We start from the raw sequence: 23,532 nt of genomic DNA, 5'->3' as shown, positions 1-23,532 counted from the left end.
TGTGATTCTCTCCTTGCTCATCATCCACCTATCTGATTGCTCCTGCTGTTTCCCTTGATGGCTCATCATTCATATCATGCCCCCTAACTCTGGGTATTCTCCAAATCTCTGCTCTAGACCATTTCCTCTTCTTTTTTTATGACTCACCATTTTCTTTATTTGTACAAAATAGTGAATAGAATAATCATACCCTGACTGGGAAAAAACGGTAGTTTAGGGTTTAAATAAGTCCTTCTGTCCTGAAGCATCCATTTTGAAGGCTTGGAACTAGCAGCTTTAGCCCCAGCATCTTTGGGTTTAGACTCAGCCGGCTCAGCAGCCTTGGAATCACTGGACTTTGTGGCCTTAGAATCAGATTTGGCTGCCTTGGGATTAGACTTGGCAGCCTTGGAATTGGACCTGGCGACCTTGGCGTCAGATTTGCTGGGTTTAGGGCCAGATTTGGTAGCCTTGGGATCAGACTTACTGACCTTGGCAGCAGACTTGGCAGCCTGGGGGCCAGTGGATTTGGCAGCCTTGGGGTCAGTGGTCCTGGCAACAGTAGAGTCAGGCTTCATGATCCTGAGGCCTGGCCATTTGATGCCAACTCTAGGGCCTGGACGCTTGGTGACCATCTTATGTCCAGCACTCTGGGCACTGGCCTTGGGGATCTTGGGCCTGAGGAGTTTGGTCTTGGAGGCCTTGGTGCTCAGGGCCTTGATGGCCTCTGCTCGTGCTTTGATGGCTTTGGCGTTATTGGCCTGCATCTTCTTCAGCCCCTTCTTGTTGTGTTTCTTGGCAAAGCACATGTTTCTCAGAAACTTGGGGTCAACCCCTTTGATAGACTCATATCTCTGTGACCTAGATTTCTTGATGCCATTTCTGTGCCATTTTTGTGATTGGTTATGGGTGGTATGGTTCTTAGACTTAGCCATCTTTACATTGCAGCCTGTGCTAACAGGCACTCCACTGACTGGAAGAGGCTAAAGCAAGAGAGAGAAAGCCACTTCCTCTTCTCTCTCTGTACTCTCAGTGACCCCAGAAATTACTACGGGTTTAATAATTATCTCTCTGTTGATGATTCAGAGAGCCCAATCTCTCTGTGGATCTTTAGTTACACATCACCAATTGCCTATAGGAAATTTCAAACCTGATGTCCCAGAGATATCTCAAGCAAAAAATATCCTAAGCTCAACTCCCTCTTTCCCCTCCAAGCCACCCTTCTTCCAACCTTCCTTATTTCCATCAAAGACATCTCGATCCTTCCAGTCTTCCAAAGTTTGTAACTCCAAAGTTATCCTGGATTTCTAACTTTTCCTGATGTCATGTTCATTCAGCTGCTACATCATTTCATCTCTATGTCTTTAGCATCTTTCATATCTGACCCTCTTTTGTCTACTCACACAGCCACCACCTTGGTTCATACTCATCCTTTCTCATCTAGTTTATTTTTTTTTCTCTTTTTTGTAATTTATTAATTTATTTTTAGTTTTCAACACTCACTTCCATAAGATTTTGAGTGTTAAATTTTCTCCCCCTTCCTCTCCCTCCCTCTCCCCAAGATGCCATGCAGTCTGGTATAGGCTCTACTTATACATTCATATTAAGCATATTTTACCATTAGTCATGATGTAAAGAAGAATTAGAATTAATGGGAAGAAGCATAAGAAAGCCTCACCTAGTTTATTGAAAGTTTCGTAGTCGATCTTCCTGCCTCAAGCCTCTCCCTACTCTTGACCTTTTTCCACACTGCTGCCAAAGTGATCTCCTCAAGTACGCATCTGATCCTGTGACTGCCCTACTCAGTAATGTCCAGTGGTTCCATTTTGCCTCTAGAACAAAATGTAGATTTCTATTTTTATCTTTCAAATCTCTTCGCACCCAGGCCCCCACCTGGCTTTCCAGCCTCGGTGAGCTTGTGCACTCTGGGATCCAGTTAAACAGATCTCTCTATTCCTCACATATGACACACCATCTCTCCTCTCCTTGGCTTTGCACTGACCCACCCTATTTCTGGAAAGCAGTTCTCCTCACCTCTACCTCCTGGAACACCTTTCTTCCTAAATTTAAGATCCAGGCTAAGCACCACCTTCAACTTATCTTTAATAGAATGCAGGACATTGATAGTAGGCATTGTTTTATTTATTGTATTTTTATTTTTTTTTTAATTTTTAGGTAGTTGGGGTTAAGTGAATTGCCCAGGGTCACACAGCTAGTAAATGTCAAGTATCTGGTCTGAGGCCGGATTTGAACTCAGGTCTTCCTGACTTCAGGGCCGGTGCTCTATCTACTGCACCACCTAACTGCCCCTTTATTGTATTTTTATCTCCAGGCCTAGAACAGTGCCTGGTATATAGGAGACTTTCAATAAATGTTTGCTGATTGATTAATTGATTGACTGGACAATCCATTTCAGGTACCACCTCTTCCTGAAAACTTTCCTTAACCCCCTGAGCTGTTAATGCCCTTTCTCCTCAAATATATATGCCTTGGTCTAGCCTTACCAATGGAAAGTAATGTGGGGCTTGAGATGAAAAGAAGTCAAAGAGCAAGTGCTCTGGGGAAATAGTGTCATGCTTTCAAATGCCACAAAATGCTTCTTTTTAACACCTTTATTTTTTCATTTGAGCTGTATGGTCATGAATTACAGAACATCAGAACCTCTGAGTATGGCGCGAGTGGGTAGGCTATGCCCATTTTCAAAAATGACATAGGCATGAGAGGTGACATCAGGAAGGAGTAATGAGCAGGAAACTTATTTTTTGTTATTAATTTATTTTGACTTATCGACAATCATTTCCATAAGCTTTTGAGTTTTAAATTTTTCTCCCACTCCCTCCCTGCCTCCTTCCCCAAGATGGCATGCAATTTGATACAGGCTATACATATACATTCCTATTACACATATTTTCACATTAGTCATGTTGTAAGGAAGAATTAGAACCAACAGGAGGAACCGCAAGAAAGAGAAAACAAAACAAAACAGAAGAAAAATATAGCAAATAGTATCCTTCAATCTGCATGCAAACTCCATGGTTCTTTCTTTGTACGTGGATAACATTTTCCATCATGAGATCTTTGGAGATGTCTTAGATCCTTGCATTGCTGAGAAGGGCTAAGTCTATTAATGTTAGTCATCATACAACACGGCTGTTACTATATTTTTTTCTTGGTTCTGCTCATTTTGCTCATCATCAGTTCATACAAGTCTTTCTAGGTTTTTCTGAAGTCTGCCTGCTCATCATTTCTTATAGCACAATAGTATTCCATTATATTCATATACCACAACTTGTTCAGCTATTCCCCAATGGATGGACATCCTCTCCATTTCCAATTCTTCACCACCACAAAAAGAGCTGCTATAAATATTTTTGTACATATGGGTCCTTTTCCCATTTGTATGATCTCTTTGGTATACAGCCCTGGAAGTGCTATTTGCTGGGTCAAATGGTATGCATATTTTGATAGCCCTTTGGGCATAGTTCCAATTGCTCTCCAAAATGGTTGGATCATTTCCCAACTGCACCAACAATGCATTAGTGTTCCAATTTTCCCACATCTTCTCCAACATTTATCATTTTGCGGGAAACTTATAATCACCAAAGGAGGCATGTCAGTTATGTAGCTAGTATGGTGAGTCATAAATGGACAGCCCCAGAGCTGCGTTGGTACTCACACAATGTGCAGAAACACCTAAGTGTATAACCTGGACCCTTCCTAGGCCTTCCTACCCCTGTGTATTCTGATTCAGTGACCTGGGTCTTATTTCTCACATAAGACCCTCCCTCTCCCACTTCTGGCCATTTTCACTGGCTGTCCCCTATGCGGAGAATTGTCTTCTTCCTCACCTCTGCCTCCTGGCTTCCCTGGCTTTCTTCAAATCTCAACTAAAATCCCACTGCCTGCAAAAAGTCTTTCCCAATCCCCCTTCATCTTAGTGTTTGATTTTTTTCCCCTCTGAGACTGCCTCCCCCCAGTTTATCTTACATAAAATGTGTTTGGACATATCTATTTGCGTGTTGTCTGCCTCCTCATTCCCCAAGGACTGAGCTCCTCATGAATAGGGATGGTGTTTTTGCCTTTCTTCATGCCCCCAGTGCTTAGCATGATGCCTGGAACATAGTAGGTACTTAAATGCTTGCGCTTGACTGACTGATGGAGTGGTGCCTCTATGGAGAATTTATGAGTGAACATGGACAAGAATCATACAGGCTGAGAATAAGTCATGGTCTGAACTGGTGGATGCATGTACCAATAGACTCACAGTCTCACCAAGGTGGATGCCCCCTTCCCTGGAACAGATTGCAACCTCTCCTTGCCTTCTCATTCAGCACAATTTATGTCCATGTTCTCCTCTAAGTGCTCCACAGAGAATCCACCCAACATTCTGGAAGTCTTCTTTCTGTCAAAGCAACGTGCTATCATGAAGAGAGCTCTAGATCTGGAGAGAGGAGAGCTCTGGGTACGAATCCCGCCTTTAATGCTGGCTGGCTGTTTGACCCTGAGCATCTCATTTCACTGCTAAGACTCCCCTTCCTTACTTAGAAGATGGTGATAGTGATGTCCGTGGTAGCTTCTTGCCCGGGTTCCCAGGCAGAATCTGATGAGATGATGTGAATGAGGGAGTTGGAAGCATTATTAGCCTTCTGGCAGGGAGACATTTGTCGGTAATAAGCCACTTGTAATCTGGATTCTTCTTAGTGGTGTTCCATGATTCATAGCCAAGTAGACATGGTTACCTAGCACAAAGCTTACATTTTAAACTTCATTTGTGAGTTTATATTTCTTGACCTGAATAAAAATAACTGTGATCATTTAATCATATGTACAATGTGAGTCAGGAAGACCTGAGTTTGAATCCTGCTTCAAACACCTAGTAGCTGTGTGACCCTGGGCAAGTCATTCAACCTCTCCCAGCCTCAATTTCTTCATCTGTAAAATGGGAATTATAATAGTACCTGTTTAACATGACTGTTATGAGGACAAATGAGATAACATGTAAAATACTTGGCAGATTTTAGAGCTATATAAATGTTAGCGATTGTACACACATTTTTAAGTGTACCTCTTCTACTCACAGTTCATATATATATGTATATGAACCTATTAGTAGAAATTACTCTTCGTATGTCTATCTGTATCTATTTCTCTATATATCTAAAAAGATACGTATCTATAGATATGTATCTATAAATGTCTGCCTATACACGTATATATGGAGGGAGGGAGAGAGAATTGACTTTTCTTCTGATAGAAGGAACTGAGGTATATTTGGATCCCTGGCTTGCTCCTGTAATTAATCAGAATCCTTCTGAATTTTATCCTGACGATCACCATGTTTGGGTCATAGCGAATGGTAGCTGGCTCATGATTGTAGTGACACATTCACCATAACAAAACCTTTCCTGACATCCAAGAGTTTTCCCAGATCTGATGTTTTTACTAGCATGTTGCTGATTAAGGTATTCTCTTATTATTTTGAAACAATACTTTCTGATTGTTTCCTTTTGCTACATTATGCTAATGCCTAAATCATTTGGCTCAGCCAGTCAGATCATATTTTAGTATCTTCACAAGAAGAAGTCTGGCTGGATGCCCAGGAGCACATATTTGGGAATGCCTTGAAATCTAGATAATGTGACATCATTTTTCATAACATACCCCTCTTGTACTCCATACCAAATAACATCTTATACCTTTGTCTTACTTCCTAGATATAGTGCTTTAAATGTTTGCATTCTGAAGTCTTCCAGCCAGAATAAATCATTCTTTAAAATGCATGTGGTCATTATTTTCATTGGCAGCATCAATGGAGCAGATCAAGTAAGACGATGTTTTATGAGTGTCATAGATTTCCTTCTGGGGATCCCTTTGACCATGTCGACGTGGCCATCATCTGCTTTAGATGTTGTACTGAAGAGATCAGTGTTTGTATTATAATAAATTTTGCCTGAAAGAGCATCTATTAAAAGGGGAGGGCATGCTGATGGGTTTGGAAGTGTCAAACTGAAACCTGAAATGCAGGGGAAACCCTTCCTTTGAGATGCTTCAGTGAAACTGGAGAGATGAGACGGGACTTTTAAAAATAAACTTGCCCAAATTTCTAGGTGAAAATAAGGGGCATTCCCTTCCTAGAATCAGTGGCATTAGTAACTGACTTCAAGGTCTGCAAAGTGGAATACAACTGGTTTGATGCTTCCTAGAATCAGTGGCATTAGTAACTGACTTCAAGGTCTGCAAAGCGGAATACAACTGGTTTGATCCTAACAACAGCCCCATAGGGTGAGTGTTACCCTCACTTTACAGCTGAGAAAACTGAGGCTTAGCAATGTTGAGACTTGCTCTGGGTTACACAGCAAATAAGTGTAAGAACCAGGATTAGAACCCAGGTCTTCTGTTCCATCATTCTATATCCATTACACTATCCTGTCTCTTGTCACCTCCCTGGGGATCTTACTTGTGTATCTCAACAATGCAATGCTTCTGAAGACATTTTTGGAATCATCTTAAGAACCATTTTATGAAGCACACAAGAAAATCAAAAGCATTCCTTTATAGTGATCTTCTTTTCCTCCCCCCAATCCAGTGGCTACCCAGCTTGCTCACCCATCTTAGTCACCAGAGTTTCCCCTGAGGGACTTGGGGCCATTTCCAGGAGTCCATTCCAACCTCAGAAGACAGAGATTTATCAGAATGAAGGATAGGCTGGGGAAGAACTCACAGGCACTGAGAGCAGTTACCAATATGCATCCCAAACATATCTGGAGCAGTGGCATTGGCCCTGACCTAGGTGGATGACCCGGAAGGGAGCATTATGCCTAGTATTCAAATGCATTTGTGTGTGTATGTGTGTTAAATTATCAGCCCCATGACTTTGGAGTCACATCTCATGCGTTCAAAGACTCCAGAGACCCTGTGACGAAAATGAGGTGAGTGTTCCCTCCCACAGTGCAGGTCACAGCCCCTTCCCACCTGCCCTTTGCCTTGTCGTCCCTTGGGTCACTTCTAATGACGGAATGGAAAGCTTTCCTTCAGCAAAGCATCTTGAAAACTTTGCCTACTTAACAAAACGCACTATTAAGAAAAATAAGATGTGTTTTGTTGCAAAATACACGTGAAACCAATTTTAAGCTGCAAAGTATCCTGACATCTGTTAACATTTAACACTGAATCTTCTAAACCTGTAATCAGTCTTTTCAAAGTACAATCCAAGAAGGAAATTTCACACAAAAGATTTCCAGGCTGAAAAACATCGACAGTGGAAACCTTTTGGCAGGAACAGAGAGTAGGAATAACAGCATGTACTGGGTTTATCTTGGGGAATCACAAAGAAAGCTAACGTGTTTTATCTTGATTTCACTGGAAGCGAAAGACTAAATAACACCCTAATCTCTAGCCCTTTTCCCAACCCCCCTTTCCCCAATTTTTTTTGGGGGGGAGCGTGCTCCTGCCTTCTGTGTATTTATATAGCACAGTATTTAAAACATAGGAGCATTAGTCTGAAATATAATGAAATGGGTCATGTTAATAAAGCAAGAAATACATTCTTCACCTCCCCACCTCAAAATGAAACAATTGGAGAACCATTACCTCCTCACCATTAGGCATCCCATCTGTCAAAACAGAACAGTAAGGATACTTGGGGCAGGCAATGATCTGACTGAGGGAATACCTCTGAGTATTTCAGAATGAGCAATAAGGCATCATGTGTTCAAAAGAGAAAGGATGCTAATTGTTCTCAGCATTTCAGATGGCAGGATCCCATAAGATGCTTTTTTTTCTTTTTTAATTAGGTAGTTTCTAGCTACTGCTCTTCCTAGCCTTTTCCCTTCTGGTGATGGTGGGAGATGGTAGATGAGTTTTGAGAGCAAAGAGACAAAAAGTCCTCAAGGCAGTGATCTGATAATGTTGAAAACTTTTAAAATCATTTCTTTGCAAGTATATTTGTCCCTGATTGATTGACCAGATTCTCATTTGGGCAAATGTCCATTTTGTCTCCCTAATTTGAACAAGGGTTTTTAAAAGACAAAGCCCATCAAACATTAGATAAGCATTTTAAGTTAATGGCCCATGCAGTCCTATTTTCCCACAAACTCAAGAAGCGTCATATTATGTCCCATTTTTACAGCAACATCAATTATTAATATGTATATTTTTGCTGACAGAGGACCTTGCTATAAATGTAAGTTTCGTTATCCAGTTCTGGGTCATTAACAGTGGAGAGCTTGTAAATATCATGGTGTATTCACATGGGAAGCCTTCATTAAGATGCATTATTGTACAGCTGATGTCGCTCGATACAGAGTGCATTACAGCCTCGTTCTCTGGCTCCCTCTAATATTCGTAATTTGTTTTTAAATGAGGTGCTGTTTATGTGGTGAGTTAACAAATTTGAATTTCACATGGGCAGACAAGTTGCTAAAGATGAAAAGATGCTCGTGGCCCAAAGGGGGAAAAATTGCTCATTAACATCGAGTTTGTGTATACAGAGTACCTACCACCTTCAAACTCAGTGTGGGGGGAGGGAAGAGAGAAAGAGAGAGAGAGAGAGAGAGAGAGAGAGAGAGAGTGAGAGAGAAGAATAAGAAGAAGGAGGAGGAGGAGATGGAGAGGAGAGGAGGAAAGAGGGAGACAGAGAGAGAGGGGGAGGGAGGAGAGAGGACGAGGGGAAGGAGGGGATACAGAGACAGAGAGACAGAAAGGAGAGAGAGAGAAGCTGCAAATGACCTCCGTGAATTTTTGTCAGAAAAAGTCTTCATAAAAGAGTATGCATAAATGAACACTGTGCTCCAGAAGAAGCTGGTTCCTTCTAGATGATATTCCCCCTTTCTTCTCCGTGCCTTTGCACAGGCTGTGCTTTGTGCCTGGACTGCACTCTTACCTCTTAGAATTCTTTGTTTCCTTGGAACCTCAGCTGAAATACCAACCTTTACCTGACATCTTTCCTGATCTCCTCCCACTCCATTCAAACCACCTTGAATATATTTTTGCATGTATATCCTTCTATATGTACATATTATTTTCTCCAATAGAATGTAAACCCTTTGAGGGCAGGGATGTTTCATTTTTATCCTTGGTCGTACCTGTACTTAATAATTATTCACTCTGTGCCAGACACTGCTCTAGGTGTGGGGGAGACAGACAAAAATGAGAAAGTCCCTGGCTTCAAGAAGCTTACAGTCTCTCAGACTGATTAAACAAGGAGTCAGGCATCCTGAGTTCTAGGTAGCTGGTCACTAACTTGTTGGTGTAACCAGTGACTCAGGCAAGTCACTTAATTTCTGGATTTCCACTTCTTCTTCTCTTAAATGGGATAAGAATACATGCTCTGCCCAGCCCAGAGGATTTTTGTGAGGATCAAGCAACTAAGTATATATTAAAGAACCTTTTAAAATAGGAGACTCAATGCAAATGGGAAAGGGTGGAATTTTAAAATCTGGGTTAGTGGTTGCCACTCACTCTGCAGAAGAGTGCCAAAACATTTAATTAAAGTGATAGAAGTCCATAGCTTTTAATGAGCTAATAGTACATGGGGTTCCTCTGCTTGGGGATTTATTGATTTTCATAAGCAGAGATGAGAAAAAGACCATCCCAAATCTGATGGGCATGTATCCATCTGGGAGAAAAATAAACAAAGGGAAAAGAAAGTGGCTACATTTAGGGACAAATTAGCAGGACCGCTTCACTCATGAATACACGCTAATTGAAAAACAATAAAAAACAATCAATAAAGTGTTGTTGGTGGAGCAGAGGGAATAGTCACGATCTATTTTTCATTCTGTAATAACCAGCATTCACATGAGCTAAAATATCCAAATGTGTAAATAATCTTTTTTCATTTTTAAATGCAAGCATTAGGAAAAATGTACATTGAAGATCTAAGCTTAGAAACAGGGGATGCTTAAGTAAAGGACATGTTCATTACTTTAATGAAAGCTAAAGTAATTTTGCAACAAATTGCAGAAGAAACATAAAAATCCTGCCATGGAAAGGCTGTTTGACAAGAGAATGTCATTAATTTGATGTGTTCTCTTCCCAGAAATGGGGCTTTTCCAATTCCTTTTATTTCAACAAATGTTTATGGAACATCTACTATATTATAGAGGCCTGGGGCTGGGGCTGCAAAACCCAGTTGGCCAGTCCCTGCTCCCAAGGACCTTCTGTTCTGTGGAGGATGAGAGAGGATAGAAATGGCAGCTGAGCGAGTCTGCGGAGTAGGAGAACCCTCACAACCAGGGGATTAGGGAGGGCTTGGAGCACTCATGCATGAGCTGAACACTGCAGGGGCTGATGGGGATTCTGAGAGGCCAAATTGAAGAGCCCGTGCCTCCTGGGTATGGTGGGTGACCTTCAAGGCCATCAAGTCCAAGACCCTAACTTACAAGGGAGGAAACTGAGGCCCACAAAATTTAAGTAGCTTACCACATCGGTAAGAACAGAGATAGGATAGAAACTGTCAAGTTCAAGGAACAGCTCGCAGGCCAGTTTGACTGGAGAGGGAGTATGAAGAAAGGGTTGCAAGCTCAGTAGGAGACAGATTGGTGGGGTCTTAAATGCCAAGGCAAAGAGTTGGTATTATATCCTAGAAGCAATGGGGAACAACCGAATATTCTTGAGCAGGGGAGCAGACTTATCTCTTGGCAAGATTATTTTGGCAGCTGTGTGACAGATTCAGTGGAGTGAAAATAGCTCAGGCAGGGAGAGAAGTTCAGTACTTATCACAATAAGAAGAGGTGCCATGAGCCCAGACTTGAGTGGCGGCTGTATGCATTAAGAGACATAAGAGATGGTTTGATTGACGGTGGGTGGAGGAGAGAGCAGAGCAAGGAGTCCGGGATGGTTCCCAGGTTACAAAGCTGGCCACTTGGGAGTCGGGTGGTACCTTCAACAGAAACAGGAAAATTTTGAGGAACGCAAGGTATGAGGGGAAGAGAATGAGACCTCATTTTGAGAGTTCTTTGATTCTGTCCTTTATGTAATGATTATAGTTGCAATTCCACTTTAAAATTCTTTTTAAGCTACCTTTAAAGCAAATAGGTTTTTGTATCTTGAGTGGTGTTGGCTGTAAACCATCCCACAGAGTGGGGAAAACTCTCAGAAGTAAGGTGTTTGGGGCTCGAGTCCTGGAGCTAGCATTAGCATTTTGTGTGACCTTGGCCACGTCCTTTCATTTCTCTGATGCTCTCTTTCCCACTCTGTATAATGATGGAGATGAACTAGAGATTGTCTCTGAGACGTGTCTCTGAGACTAGGTCTGAGACCTAGTTCAGCCACTAGAGTGTTCTTAGCTCAGTCATGGAACCTTAGCCTCTTTTTTGGAGGATTGTAGACATCCATCTGGCCTCATTCCCCTTTGCAGGTGGTGTGTTCCTCCTGGCTTGTTTTCTGCTCTTCTCCTCTCTTGGGACTCCCTTCTCACTCTTCGCTTCCTCATCAAAGCCCTCCAGTTCTTTGAGGTCCACTCTAAGTCATGTCTTCCATTACATCTTCCACAAGAAGTCTAACCTACACTGAGCCATTCCTTTCCTGATCTTCCACGAGTACCTTGCTTTATTGTGTGTGTGTGTGTGTGTGTGTGTGTGTGTGTGTGTCTGTGTCACCTGCCCTCCTTTCCCTAGTCAAATCACAAGCACCTTGAGGATGGAGGTTATAACTTGTGCCTCTTTTATACCCCTTCACCCCAATGAGCTTAGCGTTGTGTTGTATGTGCATACACTTTGGTGGCCTGTTACGTATTTGTTGATCAATGAATTACTAGATATGAGGCAGATGAACACTAACGTACAGAAAGAAGTTGACCAGGTTCCTTCTGTGCATAAAAAGAGGATGAATATTCTCTGGCTCAGATAGGTATAGGACTTGAATCTCACTCTGAAAATTTCTTCCAGATCTGAAATAACTTTATTCCATCAAAAGCATCTCCCTAAGGGGCACTTCCTGCTAGATCAGAGGTTCTTAGCCTGAAATCTATCAGTGGCTAGATTTCAAAGGGTCTGTGACTTTGGATAGGAAAAACAATCACATCTTTATTTCGATAGAATAACTTTCCTTTGCCATCCTATATTTTCTGCATTTAAACATACAATCCTGAGAAGTGTTCCATAGACTTCACAGATTGCCCAAGGATTCACAAAAAGGCTAAGATTCAAGTGCATTCTAAAATATAGTTTCTCATTTGATTCATGGACCTAATATGGAAAATCAATTTCCTGGACTCCCATGATCTTAACCCTTGGGTTTGGGGTGTTTTTTCTCGGTGTTTTCAGGACCCATCGCCACACATTCAAGGTTTCAACAACACACTTCTCAATGCCCAGAAAGTGAAATTCCTGCGTTACGAGGTCCAGGAGAAGCATGAGGAGGAGTATCAGGAAGCTTTAGTTACCATCAAGACAAATTTGAAGATGTTAGAGGGCCCAGATATCAGAGAGAATCTTCAGGACCAGATCCGGCACTGGTTCATTGAGTGCAGGTAAGACGAAGAAGCAGCTCACCTGCCTCTATCCACCAGGCCCTTCTCTATTCTATCTTTTTCATCTCTAGGGTTTTTCTCACTGCCCAACCCACCTCCATAGAAACAATGATGCCCTTCTAGCTGGGAAGCAGCAAGGAGAAGAGCCCTATGAATTGGGAGTCAGAGAATGTAGATCCATAATCTGATAGATGGGATGGATGGATGGATGGATGGATGGGTGGATGGATGGATGGATGGGTGGATGGATGGATGGGTAAATGAAAAAAGTATTTATTAAGCTCTTACAGTATTCAAAAATACTTTTATCAGTGTGAGGCTGGCAAAATCTACTTAACCCCTCTGGACCTCAGTTTTCTTCATTGTGAAATGGGAGGGTTGGATGAAGTCTTGTGTTTGTTTTACTTGCTTTACCTCGTGAAGTGTCCCTTCTCCTTTAAATTTCCTGGATGCTTCTTACAAAGAAATTGACTCGGTGGCATCTCCAGGAAGTGCTGCAGTCCATTTTGGGGGGGTGGGGGTGATTTGTTGGCTTATTTTAGATCCAGTTTCAGCAAATGATGTCCCTCTCAGGGACTGGCTTTCCTGTCATATGTGTAAGATTGTACACCCGAGAGATTGCTATTGACCCAAGCCATAACATCTTTAAAAAATGAGAGGGCTGGGCTTCACGTCTGAGCCCCTGGTAGTTCTAAATCCTAAGGTACTTTAGAGATGTTTGGTTTCCAGTAGAGGAAATGCCAGTAGGCAATTGCTGAGATTTAGCAAACACAGATACTTAAATATCTTTCCTTTGTACCATATGTCTGGAAAATTCATCTAAGCTGAGCATTACTCATTGCTCTGCCTTAGCAGTGACACCAGCTGAGAATTGCACATATCTCAGGGTTAAGCATTATAGGTAAGGTGCAGCAATGAGGAACCAAGTCAAGATGAAAATATTATAATAATAAATAAAACATCATCATCATCATAGCTGACATTTCTATAGCACTTACTAGGTGCAGGGCACTGTGCAAAGCACTTTACGACTATTAACTCATTTTATGCTCACGCCAACTATTGGAGGTAGGTGTTATTATTACCCCCATTTTACTGATGAGTAAACTGGGGCAAACAGATGATAGACAAGTAGCTTGCCCAGGGTCTCACAGCTAGTAAGTGTCTGAGGCCAGATTTGAATTCAGGTCTTCCTGACTCCAGGCCCAGTGCTCTATGTACTGTACCATCAGCTGCCAGGTTATGAGCCAGTTACCTTGAAGTGCTGAAAGGGTGAACAGCACTTTGTACTTAGGTGTGTAATAAACTTGTCAAGTTGAATTAAAGCTACCATGTGGAAGACTAGTCCTAGAGTCAGAAGACCTTAGTTCATATCCTACTTCCAATGGATGCTTATGACCCGTAGTGACATTTAGGCTTTACTTCACATCTCTGGGCCTCAGTTTACTCATCTGTAATGTGAGGGCACTGGACCTAGATCCACACCCCTCTCAGTCTCTCTGGAACTTGTGGCATGAACATCTCAGGGAAGTTTAGGGGCTGTCATTGCTCTAACAGCAGATTTCCTGTAAAGTCTGCCAGAGGAAGTGAGCTGCCTGGCCATTAGAGACCTAGGTGCCTGGCTTCCTTGCTGCTGCTGTCCCCCACTGACGGGTGGGAACTGGCCCTAGCATCTGCATCCCTTGTGTTCAGCAGCTCAGAATCATCAGTTTCTATCATCAATAAAAATAAAATATCTGACCTCAAACTTCCTCCCAGAAGATGCTTCCTAACAGCTGTTAATTATAGCAAAAAATAAATAAGCAAATTCATCCATAGCATGGCAATTCTTCACAGCAAGACTAATTAATTAATGCAGCTTACAAATCCATGCTATATCACAAGAGAAAAAAAACCTGGTGGGTTTGCACAAGTTAGCTTTCTCCTGTTCTCAGGCTTCTTCCTCTCTCTTTACCTTAAGCCTGGGTCTTACTGGAGACCAGGGAACACCCTGGGCCCCAGGGTACTCTCACAATGTCTGGGGCCACCTGACCTGCTCATCTGATAGGATATTGTGACCTTAGAAGCAATCCTCCATCTCCATGAAAGGAAAAAGTAGATGAAAATGATTTTTTTAAAATTTAGTAGTTTGGTAATTCAGTAATAAGAAGAAAAATGGAATCATTCTTAATGTCCTTACTATTATTCCAGCAATGTAGTTTTAACATGAAATTCTCTTGGGTTTTTATCTACGCCTTCTCTAAGAACCTATGACATAAACATCCTCAGGTCTTTGATTTTTTGGGTTCTTTTAGTTTCTATTTGCCCATTGTGAATGAATGAATGAATAAAAAAGCACTTTTAAGTGCCTACTATTTCACAAGCACCAAGGAGACAAATAGAAATGAAAGCAAGTCCCTCCTTTCAAGTGAAGGAGATAACATATAGGATAGTGACCAGCAGCTAATAAATGAAATTATGAAAATTTTTGAAAACATGAATGTAATAAAATGCACAGTGATTAAGCTTGAGATTTTGAGCATTCATTGGGTAAGTTGAGGGCGTGCAAAGCCTAAACAATAGGGCTTTGGCATTGGAGTAGGGGAAGTTCTGAAAGGTCCCTTGAATTAGCAAATCCCCCAATTATCGGAATGTTATTGCACAGCCCCAATAAGCCGTGGCTCCATCTGAGGAACACCAGGCAGGTTGCTGTCCTTTAGTATTGCCCTCTCACCTCCACAAACCTGAATAAGTGCACCAGGCTTCTTGTCTAAGTGGCCAATAAAGGTCTGCACCAGGCTGATGGAGATGATGGCATTGTGCTTGATCAGAACCATCATGACTCCACCAGCGCTTTCAATCCCAAGGTAAGGAGGAGTGACGTCCAACAGCAGCAAGCTCTGTGCATTCTCAGATTTACCTCCAGACAAGATGGCAGCCTGGGCCACTGCACCACAGGCCACAGCCTCATCAGCATTGACACTCTTTTTGTTGAAGAAATCCTGCAGAAGCTTCTGAATTTGGGGGATCTAAATGGAACCACCCACCAGGATGACGTTGTGAGTCTGTGATTTATCTAGCTTAGCATCTCTCAGGGCCTTTCTCACAGGATCCAGTATGCTGAGGAAGAGGTCAGCATTCCGCTCTTCAAAATGGAGATGGGTATTAGAAGTATAGACTTCGCTACCTTCACAGAGGGAGTCAATCTCAACATTGGCCTGGGTACTGAAAGAAGGGGTGCACTTTGCACATTCACTAGAAGCGCACAGATGGCAGATGGCCCTCTTGTTCTCACTCATGTCCTTCTTGTGTTTCCACTTGAATTCAGTAATGAATGACCATGCAGTTGTCAAAGTCCTCCCAACCCAAGTGAGTGTCCCCAACTGTGGACTTGACTTAAAAGATGCCTTCTTCAAAGGTGAGAATGGAGACCTTAAAAGTGCCACCTCCAAGGTCAAAGATCAACACATTTCTCTCAGCGCCACCCTTTTTGTCGAAGGCATAAGCGATAGCAGCAGCAGTTGGCTCACTGATGATATGTAGCGCATTGAGGCCTGCGATGGTTCCAGCATCTTTGGTGGCTTGATTTGGGGAATCATTGAAGTAAGGTGGTCCTGTGATGACAGCATCTATGATCGTCTTCCCAAGGTAAGCCTCAGAAATTTCTTTCATCCTGGTCAAGACCGTACTCCTGGATAGAAACTTTTTGGTCTCTCCTTTTTACTCCACTTGGACCTTAGGCCTGCCTACATCATTCACTATCGTGAAAGGCCAACGCTTCATGTCTGACCATACAACCGCATCATCAAATCTGTGACCAAACATTTAGTATCAAAAACTCTGTTGGTGGGGTTCATTGCAGCTTGACTCTTCGCAGCATCATTGATTAAATGTTCTGTGTCAGTGAAGGCTACATAACTTGGGGTGGTTCCGTTTCCATGGCCATTAGCAATGATCTCCACTTTCCCGTATTGGAAAACCCTCACACAGCAATAAGTGCTGCCAAGATTCACACCAACTGCAGATCCCTTTGCCATGGTTGCCGAGGCATTGGAGGTCATAGCTGGCTGCTGTGGAAGAACAAGGCTTGCTGCCATGCTGAGTCCCAATTTGTTTTTGAGATTCAGAAAAAAAAAATTCTAACAGTGAGAGCTGTCCTGAGGTAAAATGGGCTTCATAGAGAGGGAAAGATTCCCCTGGCTCTGGAGTTCATCATGCAGGGACTAGACGATGACCAGTCTGAAGACTGTGGAGGGTACCTGGGTTCAGATGCAGGTTAGAGAAGGTGACCTGTGAAAAGTGTGTGATTCTGCGAAGGATTTCAATCAACGGGTGCAGAGCAAGTGTCCACAATGATGAAATCCCAGAGCAGGGAAGAGTTGACGTTCAAGATGAAGAAAGAGGAACATAAAGCCTATTGGGGGGATAGAATCATAAGATCCCAGAAGACTCGAACTGGAAGACCCCCACCCCCAGAAAGCATCTAGCGTGGCCCCTTCCTTCTATAGGTGAACGTCAAAGCCCCAGAGGTGAAACCCAAGGTCACTCTACGACTCAGTGGCTGAGTCTAAGTCCAAGCTGCCTCCCTCCCAGAGCAGATAACAGGCTTTTCTAACAGTAAATGCTGTTCAACTTGGAAATGAGTTATTAAGAGAAGTTGTAAAAATGTCTTTCCCTGGAGGTTTTTAAAAGCAAGCTAGAAAAAACATGTTCATACGTGAATGAGTAAATCAGATGTGTCATTGTCTGGAAGGAGGCAGCATAGTAAAGTATGCAGTAAAGGTGCTGGTTTCAGATCCCAGTTCCAATGCTTCCTCTGTGACCTGAGTGACCTTGGACATGTCTATTTACCTGCCTGGACCTCAGTTTTCTCATCTTTAACATCCTGGAGTTAGGCTAGATGACCTTGAAAGTCCCTTCTTGCTAGGTATCTGTGATAGGGTATGGATCCTGTTTTTTAAGGTACTGTTTGTGTCCAGGGTTTGTGCTCTGAATTCTAAAGTCCACACGTAACTTTTTCCTTTTATTTTGCAGTAAAGATGGTCTGGGTTCTGATGGAGGAGGGGAGTGGATTTCACCAGAACTAAACTTTCAGGATATTATTTGGGGAAGTCTTAGGGGAAAGATCATATGCTACATGTGTGGAGCTCAGACAAAGCACATACTTTGATGACAACAGCTCCCATAAATCAAATTAAGATAACACAGTAACCCTAGGCCAACCTAGCCTTGTGGAGGGGGCCATCCTGAGAGCAGGGCCCTCTCTATTAGAGTCAGGGGATGATGAACCTAAGTGCTTTATCTAGGTGGGCTTGAGAGTTTGGGAATCATGTTAAAGAGATGAAGATGAGTCCTACAGTCCCTTCTCATCTACATTTTTCTTGGGAAATGAGAAAGGTTAGAGGGTTTGGCTTTAGGGAGTGGACAAATCTTGAAAAAATAAATATTTGACCCGGTGGTGAAGGACACGAGATATCACAGTAACTCCAGAAGAAGGCATTCCTAAGAATCTTCTGTCATCCTCCATCTAGGAAGGGAGTTTCCTTAGAGAGGAAACCTCTTGTTTTGCTATTAGCAAGCTGTATCTTCTACAACACACATGGGAAGACCTAGCAGAAAAATCACTGTTCCCATGTGTTTCCCAAGCCTAGATGGACTGTCTGATTTAAGACGATTGGAAGAGTTTCAGCGTTCTTCTGCAATGGAGCCATTTCCGTTCGCTTTTTTGCTCTCTTTGCCAGAGATGTTGTTGTCCCCATGACAAATTGTTAATAAAAGGAAGCCCACATGAGCAGTTCGCCCCCACCCAAAGTGATTAACTTTCCATCTTGCTGATACTCATTTCTCCCCACAATGAATATTTCCCTGCTGTTTTCTGGTTGCTTAAGTGGGAAAAGTAGCTGGCATATTGCTTTCCATGAGGAAGACTGATGGGTGAATAATGGCCAGAAGTCCTGAACTGGGGAATCATCAGTACAAACTGATGATGGTGTCTTTGAGGAGACCTGCTGCCCTCATCTCCTTTCTCTTCCATAATGAGCTGCCACTGCTTGTCTGCTTATTCATTTTCCATCCAAACACCTTTTAAGGTGGCAGAGAGGGGAAAAGTCGACAGTAAAAGTGTCATTTCCTCAGCAAAAACGTAGCCCCCTCCCCCCAAAATAGCTGATCATGTAATCAATGACACATTGTTCCTTCTCATCAAGAAATCTGTTTTCATGAAGTAAGAACCATTGCAGGCAGAGCAGGAGTGTTTGCTGCTGCATAATTCTTTGGAATAACACAAAAAGACAGCAGTCTACAGCCATCTGTGTGCTTGCTTATCAAGTCCCACTCATCAGAAGGAAAAACACAAGAATAAATCAGATCTTGTAACTTTTCAGTTTAAAAAAAAAAACACCTCACTTCACACCTCGATTTTTTGTCCTCCCCTTAAAGAAGGTGTGAACCCCCTCTGCTTTCAAAGGAGGACCACATTTAATTAAATCCATGTGCATTTAATTGTCTTTACTGGGTGTAAGTGGATTTACAGGAGGCCAGGGAGCCTTTGGGGGCTTCTGTGCAGTGGCAGTCACCTCCTTGATACAGGCTGGAAATTTACGATCCTGCTGACATTAATGGAGGCGCTAGATAGCTTTGGGGGGCTCAGCCGGAAACCCCTCCGTCCATATATTTTTCATACTTGATGAAACGCAGATAAATCTCTGTGCTGTGAGTCTCAAGCAGCAAGACCAGTTGAACCTCAGTGTCAAGCCACAAGGGGAAAATTTATCATTTCAGTGGCTCTGCTTTCTAAATCACGGCTGGCTCCGGAGCAGGTCACTTTCCCACTCGGTGGAAAGTTCTGAGTTCATGCCTAGATTTGAAATCTCCTCTTCCTTACTCAGAATGTTTGGTGTGCCCATGGAACTCCCTGAAAGACGCGGAGCAGCACTGCCAAGGGCTTTGCTGCATCCTAAGTTCCTTGAAGTCATCAGAAGAAGACATATCACTGGACCTGGCGTTTCAATTATGTTCTAATATAATTTCTCATTGATCATTAGACACACATCCTAGGAACCTGAACGTGGTCCAGACATTGTCAACTTTTTTACCTGCATGCACAAACGTATACTCATGCTCGTGCGCACACATGCACACACCCACACACACACACACACACACACACACACACACACACACGCTTCAGGTTTCAGGTCTAGAAGGGGTTTTAGGGCTCAGTAAGGCCAACTCCTTTATTGTTCAAAGGAATAGGAGTCCCAACAAGACTGAGGGCCTGCCAAAGGTCACAGAGAAAGTAAGGAGTAGAGGTCTCCTATGTGTGGTCTTACCATCTCCTCCCAACACCAGGCTGCCTCAGAAGCAGTGAGGCAAATCATGCGTCGTATATGTATGTGTATTTGTGTGTGCATATAAGCTTATATGTATGCATATATAAATGTAAATTTAACATGTGTGTATACACGCATATATAAAGTATATGCACAACTTTTGTTTCTTGATCTGGACCAGTGATTTTGTTGGGGTAGAGAACTCCCAGTGTGGAAGCTTCTTCTACCATGACAGATTATCAGCTATGTTGCAATTCATTATCAACATCAACAAGAAGCACTTATTAAGCACCTAATGTTTGCCCCAGGCATTGTGCTCAGTGCTGGGCATGCAGATGCCACAGTCAGACAGCCCTTGCCCTCAGAGAGTCTGGGGGAGAGGGGAGGGACATGCATAACATGTTCCCAAATAAGTCAATCCACGTTAGACAAAGAGGATTTGGTCGTTAAAGACCAAAGTGGACTCCCTGAGACCAGGTGACATGGGGGCTCCCTGCTCATCCTACAGGGAAGAATCTTTGGTTCCCCCCACCGTTCTCTTTCTCTGTGTCTCTGTCCGTCTGTCCTCCTCCTTTTCTCTCTCCCTCTCATCTCTCTCTGTCCCTCTCTGTCTTTCCCTGTCTCTGTCTCTCTCTGTCCCTCTTTCTCCTTTCCTCCCTTCCTTCCCCTCTCCATCTCTCTGCCCTACCCTATCTACCCATCTCTCTATCTAGATCTGCATGTAAACATGTAAGTGTATACTATATATTTCGGTCCCTCTCTCCTCCTCTGCCCCGTCTCACAAGATGAAGAGGCCTTACTTCTTACCAAGTCTAACTTCTCTACCTGCTGAAGCAGTCTGATTCTACCCCATCCTCGAACAAATTACCTCCTCTCTCATCCTCACCCTTTCCCTTCTCTTCAATCTCTCTCTGCCTTGTGGTTCATTTCCTACTGCCTACAAACATGCCCATATCTCCGCCATCCTGGAGAAGCGCCGTGCTATCCATCCCCTGCCACGGTCCTATTTCTCTTCTGCCCTTTACAACTAAGCTCCTTGTAAAGGTGCCTACACTTGGTGCTCCACTTTCTCTCCTCTCACTCTCTTCCTAACCCTGTACAAATCTGGCTTCTAACACTTATGGTTCCACTGAAATGGTTCTCCCCAGAGTGACCAGTGATCTCCATATTTGCCAAATCCAAAGGCCCTTCCCCAGTCCTCCTTCTCCCTGGTACCTCTGTGGCCTTTGCCACGGTGGATCACTCTCTCCTCCTTAATACTCTCTCGGTTTTCGGGTGTTCCCTGTCTCCTGGATCTCCTCCTCCCTCTCTGACTGCTCTTTCTCTGTGTCCTTTGCCGGATACTCCAGCAGAGCACACCCTCTAACTGTAGTTGTCCCTCAGGGTTCTGTCCTGGGCCCTCTTCTCTCCTCCCTCTATCCTACTGCACTTGGAGATCTCATCAGCTCCCACAGATCCAATGACCATCTCTAGGCTGATGATTCTCCAGGCTGCCTTTCCTGCCCAGATCTCTCTGCTGACCTCCACTCTTGCATCTCCAACTGCCTTTCACATACCTCAGGCTGAATGTCCAGTGATCTTAAACTCAGCATGTCCAGAACAGAAGTCATCATCTTTCTCCCAAACCCTCCCCCTCCCCTGCCACCATTTCTGTTGCTGTAGAGGGTACCCCACAGGCACGAGGCATCCTCCACTCCTCATTGTCTCTCACGCTGCCACGTCCTGATTGTTGCTGAGGTCTGCTGATTTCACCTTTGCAGACTCCCTCAATTATGCCCCCGGCCCTGCTTTCACTCTGCTCCCACCCCGGTGTAGACCCTCGTCACTTCACACCTGGACTATGGCCCTTGCTGCTGGGAGGAGGGGTTTGGCCTGCCTCAGTCTCCCCCTTCAGTCCATCCTCTATTGAACCACTAAAATGATTTTCCTAAAAAACGGGTCTGATCATGCACCTCTCTACTCAATAAACCCCAGTGGCTCCCTATTGTCTTCAGGAGAGGATCCCAAGTGCTCAGTTGGGCATTCGAAGTCCATCTTAATCTAGCCCATCCAACCTTTCCAGTCCTGTTCTACACACTACTCCCCAAACACACACTCAGCGATCCAGGGACCCTGGCCTTCCTGGCTGTTCCACAAACATCTCTCAGCTTGGGGCATTCTCTCCGGCTGGCCCCCATGCCTGGAACACTTTCATGTCTGTGCTCCAACTACTGCCCAGTGCTGTGAGAAATTCAGTAATCTCCAGCAATATCTAGAGACATCTGTTTTTGAGCTTTACTTGGGAAACAAGTATTTCTGAGATATTTCCTCTTTCTTATTAAATTTTCTCCTTTGCAAATGAATATGTTCCTACTAATATTGATGTGTATCCAAATAAATTCTTTGACATCTACTTAGGCTCAAATTCTTCTGTTCTAAACTGCAAGCTCTTTGAAGGCAGAAGCCGGGGCTTCTTTGTCTTTGTTCCCCCCTCAGTGCCTAGCATTGTGCCTTGTACGTGGTAGGCCCTACAATTAAACTGATTCCTGTGGGCGATGTGAGCTCAAAGCGGGCTCTGTTTAGGAGAGCTCTCTTGAATTCTCCCGAATTGATTCACATACAGTCACTTATCCATGAACAAGTTTTCTTCCCTGAAAGAACGGAAGCTCTGTGAGGGCAGGGACTGGTCTTGATTCTGCCTTTGTAATCTCAACATCCATCATGGTGCCATGCACACACGAGATGCTGATAAAAGTTAGTGGGATGTAATTTAGCTGAGTGTGTAGCAGTGAGTGATGAGGGGATCCGCTGACCTGCTGGTCTGCTGGGGCACCTCCTGTGGAGCTGGACATGTCCAGCAGGGCGGATCCTATGGATTTATTCATGTGTGTGGCCGTGTCAGAGGCGCACAGTCCCACAAGTCAGGAGTTCCGCTGATCACCCCGTTAGACGCGTACTAGATGATTCAGAATGGCAGAGAAACAAGAGGGGGTGCTCTCTGGCCCCACATCCCTGAATCATCATGTAAACACAGAGGATGTAGCATGAACAGCCCAGCAGGAAAGAAGCCTGGCCTTGGGCGAATTACTTCACCTCTCTTATTCTTCCCTTCTGGATTGTAAGCTCCCTGAGGGCACACACTATGTTTGTCTATTTGTCTGTGTATTCTCCAGCAGGGAACATAGTGCCTTTAAGAAGCACTGACCACGTACCGGCCACTAGGTGGCGCCATAGTGCACAGAGCATGAGCTCAGAATCAGGAAGACCCATCATCCCGAGTTCAAATGGGACCTCAGACACTTAGCAGCTGTGTGACCCTGGGCAAGTCACTTTACCCTGTTTGCCTCAGTTCCCTCAACTGTAAAATGAGCTGGAGAAGGAAATGGCCAACCTCTCCAGTGTCTTTGCCAAGAAAATAGCACAAAATAGCCCCTAAGGATTATGATCTACTTGGGGGTGGGGATGGAGGAGGTGCATCACAGTATAGACAGTAATATGGTTCCCAGATCAGTAAACTCAAGAGAGAAAGGATAGCTTGGTCATTAAAGCATTCACAGTCTTAGAAGGTTGCTCGAGACCCTCAAGGGTCTGTAACATACTCTCTCCCCAGAACACACTGAGTGCAGAGGAAAGTGGACTGAATCTTTGAAAGCCCGTCTGCCAGAATAGTGGACCTTTAACTGGGATCCTCAAGATTTCCCCCTAGATATTGTGTAACTTTTCTGATGGGCTCCTTGTTGAGCCTTGAATCTGTCTTTCTCACGCTTTCCTGGCCGTCCTTGCCTCCCAGGG

The 23,532-nt window shown here is 43.7% G+C and overlaps 2 protein-coding genes across 2 annotated transcripts in view; one reads left to right on the top strand and one right to left on the bottom strand.

Moving 5' to 3' along the window:
• IQCA1 (IQ motif containing with AAA domain 1) overlaps positions 1-23,532 on the top strand; it is a 229,572-nt gene that overhangs the window by 41,260 nt on the left and 164,780 nt on the right. The window contains exon 6 of the mRNA XM_027858297.1: positions 12,246-12,451. Coding sequence (XP_027714098.1) covers positions 12,246-12,451 — 206 coding nt within the window. The remainder of the gene's footprint in view (positions 1-12,245; positions 12,452-23,532) is intronic.
• On the bottom strand, positions 134-914 carry LOC114040260 (60S ribosomal protein L29-like). Its single transcript, XM_027858298.1, has 2 exons — positions 408-914; positions 134-365 (listed from the first exon to the last, which is right to left on the bottom strand). Exons 1-2 carry the CDS (start codon positions 912-914, stop codon positions 156-158), a joined length of 717 nt encoding a protein of 238 aa, XP_027714099.1. The 3' UTR covers positions 134-155.

This window comes from Vombatus ursinus, unplaced genomic scaffold (assembly GCF_900497805.2).
Source record: "Vombatus ursinus unplaced genomic scaffold, bare-nosed wombat genome assembly UNPS02012901.1, whole genome shotgun sequence".
Classification (NCBI taxonomy): Eukaryota; Metazoa; Chordata; class Mammalia; order Diprotodontia; family Vombatidae; genus Vombatus; species Vombatus ursinus.
The sequence above is the reverse complement of the archived record's forward strand: the minus strand, read 5'-3'. Positions and strand labels throughout refer to the sequence as shown.